At 38.0% G+C, this 14,105-nt stretch overlaps 1 protein-coding gene across 1 annotated transcript in view; it reads right to left on the bottom strand.

The window, feature by feature from the left end:
- The window catches only part of CFTR (CF transmembrane conductance regulator), a 163,948-nt gene that overhangs the window by 114,891 nt on the left and 34,952 nt on the right, over positions 1-14,105 (bottom strand). Inside the window, exon 4 of the mRNA XM_077856012.1 lies at positions 3,010-3,225. Within this exon, the coding sequence (XP_077712138.1) occupies positions 3,010-3,225 (216 nt within the window). The remainder of the gene's footprint in view (positions 1-3,009; positions 3,226-14,105) is intronic.

Raw genomic sequence — 14,105 nt, forward strand, 5'->3', positions numbered from 1 at the left:
ACAAATATAATTGTTAAGTAGATAAATCAAACACAATTATGAAAGATCACAGTTTTACTTAGGCTGTAAAATTCAGTAAGAATTGATTAGCCATTAGATGCCTTTGATTGGAGAGTACCCATCCAGCATTGTTTCAACTGAATGTATCTATATTGAGCACTTAAGTGATGCAAATCACTGGAGTCAAGGCTCAGGGATTATTATTAGGATTTACTAATGCATTGTTCTTTTTTTAAAGATTTTATTTATTTATTCATGAGAGACACAGAAAGAGGCAGAGACACAGGCAGAGGGAAAAGCAGGCTCCCTGAGGGGAGCCCGATGTGGGACTGGATCCCAGGACCCTGGGTTCACGCCCTGAGCTGAAGGCAGACGCTCCACTGCTGAGCCACCCAGGCGTCCCCACTAATACATAATTCTTGCCTCAGGGTGGAGCATACACAACCACATATGGTATGGTAAATGAGCTAAAGGGTGCAGAACATAATAGGGTAGGTAAGAGAAGGTTCACACATCTGGTTATAAAAATCTGCACTTTATTGAGGAGATAGAATTTAAGATGGGTGGAGAATAATGAACAGCAGTTAGATTAGCACAGATGAAGAAGGAATCAAAGCACTTCATTTCAAATCACTATTAGAACAGAAGGACAGGGAAAATTCTATCGAGCTGGTTAACACATGACTCAGTAAGAAACTGTCCGTCTCAGGGGATTTGAGTCCTCTCCAGAGGCCTTCACAGGAAGCTATGCACACAGGGAGCACTCAGTGAATATTTGTTCATTTTAATTACCTCCATCTTCTAGGAATTCAAAGGATAAATTTAATTTGTATTCATTATTTTCTTTCATTTTTAAAGTTTAATCGACATATAATTGACATACAATCCTGTCTTAATTTCAGGTGTACAACATAATGATTTGACATTTATAAATGTATTTAGATTTATCATCTAAAATATAATTTGGGGGTGCCTGGGTGGTTCAGGGGATGAGCATCTGCCTTTGCCTGGGGTCCTTGGATTGAATCGCCACATTGGGCTCCCCGCAGGGAGCCTGCTTCTCCCTCTGCCTGTGTCTGCCTATCTCTCTCTCTCTCTGTCTTCATGAATGAATGAATAAAATCTTTTAGAAAATAAATACAATATAATGTGAATGCATAATAGTCACAGATCTTAAAACAATGCAGAACAGCACTGTAGTACAAACATTGGGATATTGTAGGAAAGAGTTCGTGGCTGCCTGCCATGTGGATGGAGCTGGTCAGATATGGGACCAGTTAACTTTAGGCTCACTTTAGGGACCAAACCAAAGCCACGGTGAAGATACAATTGCATTCTCTGGTGATGATGCCAACGCAGGCCAATAAGTGTGCCTAGAGGGGTAAACCAACTGGGTAATAACACAGCTATTCAAAAATGAGAGGAGGAAGGAGAGATACAATAGCCTCTAACTTTTCCTGAATGTGTTCTGGATCTGTAAGTACATAGATTGCTGTATTTGTGCTAAATGTTATATAGGGACTTATTTACAAACTAACCCTCTCCTTCTTTGATCCCCCCTTCCCTTGAGCCCAGAGTACTTCATACCTCTCTCCTCCTGTATAACACAATTTGCCTTGCTCTATCACCCCAGTACTTCCCCGCTCTGATATCTAGATAATCCCCCATGTCAAGGACTATGATTTACCCATTTCAGAAATTTCGAAGTTTTTGCACAGTTCTCCATACTTTTTAGGTCTTAGTTTCTTAAAACATTTTAGGCATAAAACAGGGATAATAGTTCTTACCATAGAGAGTTTTGGAGAAGATCAAATGAAATAATATATCCAGTTCACCTAGAAGCTTGTCATGGACGTCCTTAGCTATTATCCATCATTATGATAATATGCACTTTTCATAAATATTTTTTAAATTGAATTGAACTTCCTTTGGTGTGCATGCTGTGCCACTCTATCTCCTAAGTGATATCTAATAATTTGTTCACTTACATAAAATTTCTGGATCAAAATAAAATTCTGTTGATTTATTGCCCATCTTTTCCTGGTACTTGTGAACTGATGAGATTGTAACTGAGGTGATCCGACTAAACTGTGGACTCCATTTTTTTTCTTATGCCTCCATAAAAGGCTGTTTTGAACAATAAAGTATGACTATCAAGGTTTTACAACACAACTGACCTTGCCTCTATGTTATGGAGTGTTATGGGTTATTTGCTTGAGGTGATTTCAGATCCATGTCCCTTGTAAGCCAAGTATATAAAGTTTTTACATTGGGGGAAGAAAAAGAGAAGAAAGGTAAAGCAATATCCCAATGATTCAGCCAAAAAGAGCTTTCTAAAATGAGATGGTAGATCCAAGCAGTCACACGTTGTCTAGAAAGCCATGCATGGAAATGACCTTACATTGTGTTTCTAAGGTAGGTAAGTCTTAATCTGCATTCCCCTAAATCATGCTTCAGAAACTTGGGCTCTTGTCTGGACAACGCACACAGAAAAGCAGAGGAGGTTCTGATGGCTCCCGTGCATGTGCTGTTGCAAAAATTCTTAATTTACAGGACTCACAGAATGACAAAAATCTAACTCAAAGCAGTGGATGAGCAGATGCCACCACTGTGTCTTAACTAATTAAAGCAGAAACTGTTAATGCTCGGATTAGCACTAACAATTACATACTATACTCTTGTTATTGAGACCTAAAGATAACCTGGCATTTTACCACAGGACGATATTATGCCAATGACTTTTATGTAGATAATAAGCATTGTTTTAATGGAAGCCATAGATTCTAAAAAATTATGACATGACTAGTTTTTTTAAAAATCCATAATACAGGCAGTTTATAGAAGATGTTCAATAATTATTAGCTGACATGAACTGTATTGATTACCAAGGAAAATTAGAAACATTAATTATTGTTGCCATTTACTTCGCAGGCATATAAAATTGATTTCAGCATTTACCCCTTATGTGTATCAACATGACATTTAAAACATGCTGCAAGAAAGCATTACCTTCTTATAAATCAAACTAAACATAGCTATTCTGATCTGCATTCCAATGTGATGAAGGCCAAAAATGGCTGGGTGCAGGAGCAGCGGCCTCATGATAAAGAGAAGGCATAAGCCAATGGCTAGGTAGATTGCAATGGAGCGTTCCTGCTTGTTATCTGGATCATAGGAAGCTATGATTCTTCCAAGTAAGAGAGGCTGGACCGCTTTGGTGACTTCCTAAAAAGAGGAAAAACAAAGAAATTAGATTTCATTTCCTTGTCATAAAATGGCCCCACAATTTCCACACAAAAATTTCCATCTTTAGAGAAGGATTTAAGATGGGCTCACATTGAGAGCCACGCCATATTGACATTATTATCAATATTTTTATACTTTGAAATAAGATTTGATTTGGGTTATAGCAAAAGTCATTTGGAGACAAGTTTATATATAAGGAAGGTATCTCTGAAAAGGGAAGAGTGACCATAAAGTAAAGGTATGGTTTCTGGAATAGTGTGTTCATTGGTAACATTGACATAGCACTGAACAGTTTATGAAATACTTTCATTTGATTTTCATGACAACTTTAGGAGTCAGAGTAGGCATTATTATTTTCACTTTGCAGAAGAAGAAACTAAGGCAGAAGACACCAAGTGACCTGATAAAGAACTAGAAGCATTCTGAGTAGTGGCATTTCTATAATAAAATAGCTTCTCAAGGCAACCACAAAAAGGGGAGCTGCATGCAGGCACCGGTGGCATTTAAATTTAGCCACTTCCACGTCCAGTGTCATGTCCTTCCTGGTCTGGAATAGGTATGGACTTCAGGGAAGGAGCATTATAACCAATTCCAACCTCACGCCCGTTTCCAGTGGTTTATCAACTCTTCAAAGACCTGTGAGTTAACACAGGAGGACTAAAGTTGTGTTTCCAAATGCATCTAATCAGGATCTTCAATTAACTACTAAATCAAAATAACCAATTCCAACCTCAGGCCCGTTTCCAGTGGTTTATCAACTCTTCAAAGACCTGTGAGTTAACACAGGAGGACGAAAGTTGTGTTTCCAAATGCATCTAATCAGGATCTTCAATTAACTACTAAATCAAACTGTCCATCAAATTCATTACCACCACTCCTGAATATATGGGAATAGATTTGAATTCAAATGGTGTCTCGGCCATCTTACTAAATTGCTTTCAAAAGGGAAAGACACATAATCTCCCCACCTTGTTCTAGGATGGCCCAGTGAAATGGGGATCTGAGGCTAAACCCTGCAGGGACGGGATGCAATGCTAACTGATTCCATTTCAAAGATATATTTTCCAGCCAGACTGGTAAGCCAGCATTGTTCAGTTTACTCTCCCCGACCCTTAATTTGCTTTGATTCGCCCATTTTCTACAACCTCTTTTCTAAACCTCAAGTGCCCAATACAACAAGCTTTCTTATTCCCAATAAATAAAAATGCTTTTCTCTACCAACAATCATCCCCATTAGGAATCCTAGCCTATACAGAGCCGTTATTGATTGACCACTAGCTATTCATACTATACCTTACATTCAATGTTTCATTTCAAATTAACTGTGTAGACCAAGGCTCTGAATATAAGGAAAGAGTCAAACCTTTTTTAAAAAGTTTCCAAACTGGGACAGCCCAGGTGACTCAGCGGTTTAGTGCCGCCTTCAGCCCAGGTGTGATCCTGGAGACCCGGGATCAAGTCCCACATCAGCCTCCCTGCATGGAGCCTGCTTCTCCCTCTGCCTGTGTCTCTGCCTCTCTCTCTCTCTCTCTCTCTCTCTCTCTCTCTCTCTGTGTCTCTCATGAATAAATAAAATCTTAAAAAAAAAAAAAAGAACTTATTGGGGGATCCCTGGGTGGCTCAGTGTGGTTTAGCACCTGCCTTTGGCCCAGGGCATGATCCTGGAATCCTGGGATCGAGTCCCACGTCGGGCTCCCTGCATGGAGCCTGCTTCTCCCTCTGCCTGTGTCTCTGCCTCTCTCTCTATGTCTATCATAAATAAATAAAATCTTTAAAAAAAAAAAAAGTTTCCAGACTAATCACAAGATGGGCTATAGTTTTCTCATCTCACATAGCCATATTCTCAAAATGTTTGAATTATAACTAAAAAATTAAAAATTAAAATTAAAAAACTTTGAATTATAGCAAACAGAAAAGTACTAAAAAGAAAAATCACTTACCTACCTGGATATACCATGTTTATAGTTGCCATATCTGCTAAAAAGCATTTATTTTTTAAAAAATTAAATAAGAAAAAAATTAAAAATAAAAAGTAAATAAGTGCAGAAATTATTGCTTGTTGGTGCATATCATTTTGTGTATGGTTTATGCTTTTATGGCTCATGTATCCATCTTTAGAATATACAGAAAAGAATTAGTTCTTAGGTTTTATATTTATATAAATGGTATCATAGTATGCTTTTTGCAACTACTCTGTATTTAACGGTTTTTAGCATTTATTTCCATTGATACTTGTATATCTACCACATTTACTCTAAGTGCTGCTCAATAGGGTATCCTCGAATAAATCAAGATTTGTCCAATTGCCTTACATTGGGGCAGATGGGTTGTTTCCATTCTTAAACTACTACAATCTGTGCAAGTGATGCCCTGGCTATTTCTTTTTAAGTTTCAGAGACCCATGCCAGACTTGTCTAAAATAGATAACTTTATTTCAAAATACCTCCTTAGACTAGGAAAATGAACTGTCAAAACAAATCTTAGATTTGAAAATATAGGTATAAATTTATCTGTACTATAAATATAATTTTCATGGTGTGTTTGGTAATATTTCATCCTCAAAATAACTTTTAGATCAATATTTCATTCTAGAGTTTTTCTGTATTATGTTATTCTTTGTAGACAAATGCCAATACCACATTTACTTTAATTTCCTTATCCTCAAATATTGGGTTTGCACTTGGCTAAAACGCTTTCTGGAGTTGAAGTTAAGAACACTGGATTCGTATGCACTACCCTTGTTAGAAGTACTGTGTCATCAACCAGTGGAGAGTAAGGATCCTTGGTGTTTACCACGTATACCAGATAAAACATCATTCCTTACTCATTTTAAGACAATCACTGGGGGGGACGCCTGGGTGGCTCAGTGGCTGAGTGTCTGCCTTTGGCTCAGGGTGTGATCCCGGGGTCCTGGGATCGAGTCCTACATCGGGCTTCCTGCAGGGAGCCTGCTTCTCCCTCTGCCTGTGTCTCTGCCTCTCTCTCTCTCTCTCTCTCTCTCTCTCTCTGTGTCTCTCATGAATAAATAAGTAAAATCTTTAAAAAAAAAAAAAAGGGCAACAATAACTGGGAAAGTAAGGATTCTGATTGCTACTCAGGAATCCATGCTTATATCATAATCTCCACAAATATCTTTCACCCTTTCCCAGGCCCATATGCCTACATAGGTATTCTCCTGATAATACATCAGAGAATACAGAACCACTGATCAACACCGCAGTATGTATTCCTAAGGAACAACATCTACCCATGGAATGTTAAAATGAGCATTCTGAGGAAAAAAGAAAAATACTTTGGCAGTTGAGCTATACACAGAATTTTTAGAATTGGAAATGTACAGGTAGAAATTTTTTTCCTACTGAGTAATTTGAACTACAGTCCCTACCACTGTCTAGCCAGTATATTTTTGCCATAACCGGCCATCTCTATCACAACAGACTTACTTGCTAAGGAGTTATTCAGTTGCAATTTTTTAACAAAATGAGTAAAATGTGTCTTAGTCTGATTCAGGGATCTATTTTACACATATTCATTGCTGAATTGGTCCTCATCTTGCCTGTATCGACAGATGACATGCTCATCCTTTGAACAATAATGGCAATTCCACAGACACCAGTAGTAGTACTCTGGGAGGGCACATGTTCATACAAAAAAAAATGCAATTTCTTTTTGGTAGAGAAAAATTCCAATAATAGCATCATCATCTGCAAACAGCAAACTGACATAAACCTCACCACAATATGGAACCGTCAACATTCAAGGACAAAATCACCACTCCAACCCCTCCCCAGCCCCCCCACCCCTGTTTTTCCCTAATCTGTTTGAAGCAGCGTGTTCTCTAATATTTATAATGGAACCACTTACAGATAGCACCTGATTTTTTTTTTTTTTTTTTTTTTTAGAAGGGAAAACAATGGTAACCAGCTTAGTCTATGAAGTAGAGTCCTTTACAGAAATCATCCCTGAAAATGACTGGGAAAAACAAAGTCCTCTCTTCTTAATATGTGAAAGTTTTGTATACCCATGGCTTGCACTATTCTGAAATACAAGAAATTTCCCAATTTGCCATCATATAAAATAATGTAAGCAGACTGACACTCGAATGTCACAAGGAGTAACATAAATTTATTTGAAAATTTGATTACATTTCATTACTTGATTATTACATGTTTATTATGTTTTATGAACAAATAAAGATGCAATTTACCTAATGTTTCATTTAGATAATATAAGAAGCCTGATATCTATTTTTAAGCTAGCGTGACAGTGAAATTCAGAAGTCATGAAACCCAAGGTCCTATCCACATTACCTATGCTATCTGTGTCACCTTAGTCTCTTCCTTTCTCTGATGTGTTCTTCATTGATAATCCAAGTGGGGGCAAGCTGATCTTGAAGGTCCCCTCCAGTGCTAACATCTCTGTTTATATGATCTGAGTCTGAGGAGTCTCTTGACAGAGACTGGGGATTCCTTTGGCAATTGTCCTGGCCCACATCCTGCCACGACTACTGGCATTTTCTACTCAAGGAGATACAGATCAGAACAGTGTGGGTTCAGAAGACAATCTGGGTAGAGAGTCAGGTTAGAGAACCACATTCCTGGTGGGAATAATCTTCAGTCCCAGTTTAGATCAGTCTCCCAGAGAAAACTTAAGTAGGCTGAAAAGACCTCCTGGGAGACATATCTTTCATAGGACCCTCCACAGCAAAACTCAACATCAGCTGTGGCTGAATGTAAATCCTTTCACCATTTCTGTCCTACCTGCATAACTAGGACGGGCCAGAAGCTTCTAGAGAAAGAGAAGTCTGTCTGATATTCAGACTACAAAATTGCAAGTTCAGGTGAAAACAAGAAACTTGGTTTAGGTTTGCAATTACACAATTGCCTTAAAAATTACACTTCTAAACCCAAAGTATAGTTGATTATTCTGATACAAGTACATGATTAGTTGAAGAACTTCTAAGATTACATGACTTTCTATGGTGTGTAGCCAGAAAAATCATCACCATCATTATGTCAACTTGTCTTGAACATATTTTATGTCTTTATTACCATGAATACTAGGACATTATTTGAGAAATATTGAGAAGTTAAGGTTTCAATTAAAATTAATGGAATACCAATATTGTTATCTCAATAACAACTATCAAGAAATCTGATGAAACTTCAATACCGGTTTCTGATACATGTTCTAAATATACTTGGATATAAAGATGTTTCGTTAACCTGAGAAAGAAATTCTCCCTCAAGACCACAATCAGCACCAAATTAATTAATACCAATAAACTAAGTAATAAAATTCTAGAAGTGTTACTTTTAGGGTTAGGCAAACGCAAGCAATAGGAATACTGGCTATTAGAACAATTTAACATTTTTCCAGAAATTTAAGTGAATCAAGAGTTTAATAGGTAGAGGTTTAAAAACTAACTATACTAAGAAAATAGATTCCTATATGCCAAGCATAATAATCAATTAATTAATTATCTCGATAATATAACAATTTAATACATGAAACATTATAAATACAAGTAATTAATATATGTACCTTAAATACATTTTACAAATGTTAGTAACACATAAAGTTTTAAATAAAAGTCTTAAGGTTTGAAAAATTCCCAATAAAGAAAAAAAACAGATATTGTGAAGATTACATTCCCCTCCAAGTTATTTTGTAAGACTAACACAATCCTCATCAGAATTTCAAGTAGATTCTTTGGAACTGAACTTTCAGCACCAAAGTAGTAGGGACCCTTCGCTTTAATTTCTAAAACAGGGATCCCTGGGTGGTGCAGCGGTTTGGCGCCTGCCTTTGGCCCAGGGCACGATCCTGGAGACCCGGGATCGAATCCCACGTCAGGCTCCCGGTGCATGGAGCCTGCTTCTCCCTCTGCCTGTGTCTCTGCCTCTCTCTCTCTCTCTCTGTGACTATCATAAATTAAAAAAAAAAAATTTCTAAAACAACCTCAACGTGATATATAATACCTACCACAGAAGATCCACCCAGCAAATATTTGTTGAGTCAATAAATGATTCTAAATTCCATATGAAAAAAATGAGAAACTAGTCAAAAACATTTGAGGAATAAGAAAAATGTCAGAGGGTTTACATTACTGGATATTAGGTCATATTATATAGCTATTATAATATGTGGCATGACAAAGAAATAGAGTGATTTATCTGTGAACAGAGAGTACCCATAATAATTTTATATATAATATGGCATTTTAATTCAGTGGAGAAAGGCTAAATAATGTAATAAATGATGAAGAAACTGAATATTCATTTTTAAAATTAGATTTCTATCCCAAACATCCACTAAAACAAATTCCAAATAGATTAGATATTTTCATGTAAAAACATAAATATTTGGGGTGGGGGGAAGGACTTTTAAAAATGTCTGATGACAAAAAGCAGAGAACACAGGAAAAGGTATATAGATTTGGCAACAAGTTTTTAAAAATTAAAACGGGTAAAAACTCACTAGAAACAAATTACACGCTGGGGAAAACATTCTCTCATATATCCACAAGAAAAAGACAAATGCTAAAAAGAAAAATGCAAAAAAGGCAGAAAGATATGTAAATGCTTAATTAATATATAAAAACTGTTTAAACTCACTGGAAACCAAAGGTAATGCAAGTAAAAGTAATAGAATACTTTTTCTCACTGAACAATTTGAAAATATGTTTTAAATGATAATACCTGTGATTGGTGAGGATTGAATTTACACAGTAGAGTAGCAAGAAAGGCAGTTAATACAATTGCTTTTTGAAAGCAATTTGAAAATCTGCTAAAATTAGCTTTTAAAGGGATGTGCATTGAAGGATTGTTTGTAATTACGAAAAATCAGAGGCAATATAAGTAAATATTTAACAATGGGGAACTGGTAAATTATGACACAGCCACGTGATTCATTAAACATTAAGGTGATTCAGTAGGCAAGTATATAATGATATGAAAAGGCATTCACAACACATTAAGAAGGGAAGTGGATTTATAACGTATTATATAAAGCAAGGATTCCTCTCCCTTTATTAAGTATATATTCCCATGGGGGGGCGGGCGGTGGGAAAGTGGATAGACCTAAATCTACCAGAAATTATCTGATTACTTTCATAATCTAAAAAAAATACTTAAAAGAATAAAATTTTGGATAGGAAGTTGCATATCACTTAGGATAATTAATAGATGGTAAAAAGAAAACGCGCGTACAAAAAAAAAATAAACACAGGTATGCTAGATAAGACAAAAAGAGTACTGTGCTTATATTACCAAAGCAAAGTCTTATGATTTGGCTTTTGACAGAGTGAACAAGGGTGTCAAATTTTTGTTTATCTTGATATACCAGAGTCTGGTGGTAATTCCTGGCTTTATACGAGTGCTAAAGGAAGAATTTTTCCATATTAAGCATAGAAAATAAGACCTATCCACCACCACAGTTGTTTAGTTTTTATTAAAATGTCTATACCTCATCAAGAATAGAATCTCAAAAAATACTATCATAACATCTGTCTACCTCCGAATCATGCTTTTAGATTCAAAGCCTAACTCAAAATGTTTTGCTTCGCTATTTTTCTTTTAGTGTTTATTGATACATTAACTTACCAGCGATGCTCTCACTAGAAATCTAACCTATAGTCTTCATGGTTTATAAGAAAAAGTTCTTGGATTTGTTGATATAGTGGAATAGTAGGATCAATCCAGAAAATGAAATAAGGGAAGGGAAGACGTGTTAAAATATCGCTTTTAATTTCTGAAGTAATGCTTAGAATCTTTTTTTTTCTTTTTTTTAGAATCTATCATTTTTAAACACTGGTGTAACATAGTCCTGTGCCCTATATATATTTTTTTTAATTCATTTATGATAGTCACAGAGAGAGAGAGAGAGAGGCAGAGACACAGGCAGAGGGAGAAGCAGGCTCCATGCACCGGGAGCCTGATGTGGGATTCGATCCCGGATCTCCAGGATCACGCCCTGGGCCAAAGGCAGGCGCCAAACCACTGCGCCACCCAGGGATCCCAGTCCTGTGCCCTATAAAAATCAAAAGGGCACTTTAAGATTACTTATAGCATTTAGAGGAAAATGCAAATAATTTGTGCAGGTAGGCCTATTTTCTATTTAAAGACAGAGGAATAGCTATCATTTATGAAGCACTTGCTACGTACCCAGATCTATTCAAGTTTAAATAACTTACCCAGTGTTCCAAGGCTATTAGGTGGCAAAGCTAGGCTTTGAACCAAACGTTTGGCTCTAAAGCCGTCATCTTATTCATAACCATAAATTGAAATGGAAAAGTTATTAACAGGCCAGTTTCTCTCTCAGTTAAACATAAGTGCAAGGATTATGATTAGTTCAACATCGACCTGGAAGATCAAGTTATAAGTTTAGATCATCATGATTTAGATAAATGCCACCTCTCTGGGACCTGTAGCATGGACATATAATTTAAAAGGCTGAAGAGGGACGCCTGGGTGGCTTAGCGGTTGAGCACCTGCCCCTGGCTCAGGGCATGATCCGCGGTCTCAGGATCGAGTCCCACGTTGGGCTCCCTGCCTGGAGCCTGCTTCTCCCTCTGCCTACATCTCTGCCTTTCTCTCTCTGTGTCTTTCATGAATAAATAAATAAAATATTTTTTTAAAAAAAGGCTGAAGAGATCATAGAGATGATACACTTTACTACAACCCCTTTTTATAATATACTCAAGGAAATGGAGATCCAGGCAAGTTCTTTGATTTGCCCCAAGATCATAAAACAAGCTTGTGGCAACAGGGTATGAGCATGCCCCATGGGAGTTAAGGAAAAACAACAACAAAAATGTTCTACCTTTGAAAAAAGATACATGCTTGAGTGCACCACATATATTTTACTTTATTTCACCATTTTTTTCATTAGTCACTACTGGATGCTGGTTAACTACAAGAGCTAAAAATGCACCATATTCTTACCAGGAATGGGAGGCCTGGATGTCCTCATATCCAGTTTAAGTTTAAAAACAAAACAAAACAAAACAAAAACAAACATGATTACAAACTTCCTAATTTACAAGTCAATTTTGTTCCAAAATTCCACATGAAAGAACAGGAGATGCATTTTGTCTTACATACAGGATTCTCCTGGACATGGTGTTGGATTCCTAGGTTAGCTTTCAAGGGGGAAGCGGGGCGGGGGGGGGGGGGGGGGGGTGGCTGGGTGGCACAGTTGGGTAAGCCTCAGACTCTATTGTGCGATCAATCCCCGTGTTGGCTCCGGGCTCAGTCTAGAGTCGGCTTGAAATTCTCTCTCCCTCTCCCTCTGCCCCTCCCACTCATGCTTGCTTGCTCTCGCTCTCTCTCTCATATATAAATAAACCTTAAAAAAAAAAAAAAGCACATATACAGCTAGGGACACCTGGGTGGCTCAGTAGGTTAAACGTTGGCTTGCCTTTGGCTCAGGTCACGGTCTCAAGGTTGTGGGATTGAGCCCTGAGACGGGCATTCTGCTCAGTGGCGACTCTGCTTGAGATTCTGAGAGTCTGTCTCTCCTTCTCCCTCTGCCTCTGCCCCTTCCCCACTTCCCCACTGCCCACACTTGTTCTCTCTCTCTGTCTCAAATAAATATTTTTTTAAAAGTACATATACTGCCGAATGTTCTTGGAGCATCACTCTGTCCAAAGAGTATTCAAATAATTTGGTACATAAAACCCAACGAGCTGTATAACAAAGTTTCTACAGAAAAAGATGTAACGTCTCCCCCTACTGCAATCTTGGAAGAGAAACAGAGTCCCTCTTAGCCATGTATCTTTGCCTTCTCCGTGCGCCCTGTCATCTGCTTCTCTCCAGTGCAGTCTGGGGGGGGGGGGGGGGGGGGCGGCGGCGCAGGAAGACACAGGAAGTTAACACTAGTCACTTTGGGACTTTCCAGTATACCTCCAGCTGCATTTTAGTGTCAGTGGATCCCCCCATCACTTTTATTCAGGGGCTCCTTGGTCCCAGTGAATCTATTTACTTCTCTTTCCATGACTATTTTTCTCCCACAGTCCTCCAAAGCCTTCACCTGAGAGCTTTTAGAATGTCAGGGTCTCTCCAGAATCCTCCCGAATCAGAATCTGCATCTTGGCTCCATCCCGAGTCACTGGTATGCATCTTAAAGTTTCAGAAACATAGCTCTTCTGTCATTAAAGAGTTAATATTCGTTTTTAAACTTTTCTATATTATCATTAAGAAAAAAAACCAAACTAGAAAGTTGCCTCAGTGCCACCCAACCGCTCCCCTGAGATTCTAGCAAAAGTCAGACGCATTCAGTGATAATGTTGGTGCTTATCTACCTGAATCAGAATCACGTGGGGACCTTAATGAGGCTACTATTATCCTAGGGTCCATCCCAAACCAATTAAATCACATTATCTGGGGTGGGGCTACTGGATACTTTAAAGAGTGATATAAAAATTCCTTATATTTCAAAGAACTCTAAACCCAGAACTTCAAACTCTTCTTGTCACCAGAACCGAAGAAAGGTGTAGATGGCTTATTCTGGTGGGTAGCACAAGGAAGTGTGTTTAGAGATGGGGGTTCTAGTAGGGAGTAGAGATAGTATATAGGGGGGAGTTTAGGAGATATAGCATGCAAGTCACTGGGAGGGCTAGAGAGGCTGCTACATATGGGGAGAGGTAGAGATGGGAAGGAAGATGAGAAAGAGGTCCTAGACTACAGGCATCTAGAAGGAGGAGATCTGCTGGAGATGGCTGTCTTTAGGTAGCTAATTATGTGAAAGGGACATACACAAGTCGAAGCCTAAACCAGGGACCGTGTGCAGAATTCCCCCAAAACACTCTCCTTAGCCGTGGGCTTGTGTTCGAGTCCCCACTCAACGTCTTTGTCAAA

This window comes from Canis aureus, chromosome 18 (assembly GCF_053574225.1).
Source record: "Canis aureus isolate CA01 chromosome 18, VMU_Caureus_v.1.0, whole genome shotgun sequence".
Taxonomy (NCBI): Eukaryota; Metazoa; Chordata; class Mammalia; order Carnivora; family Canidae; genus Canis; species Canis aureus.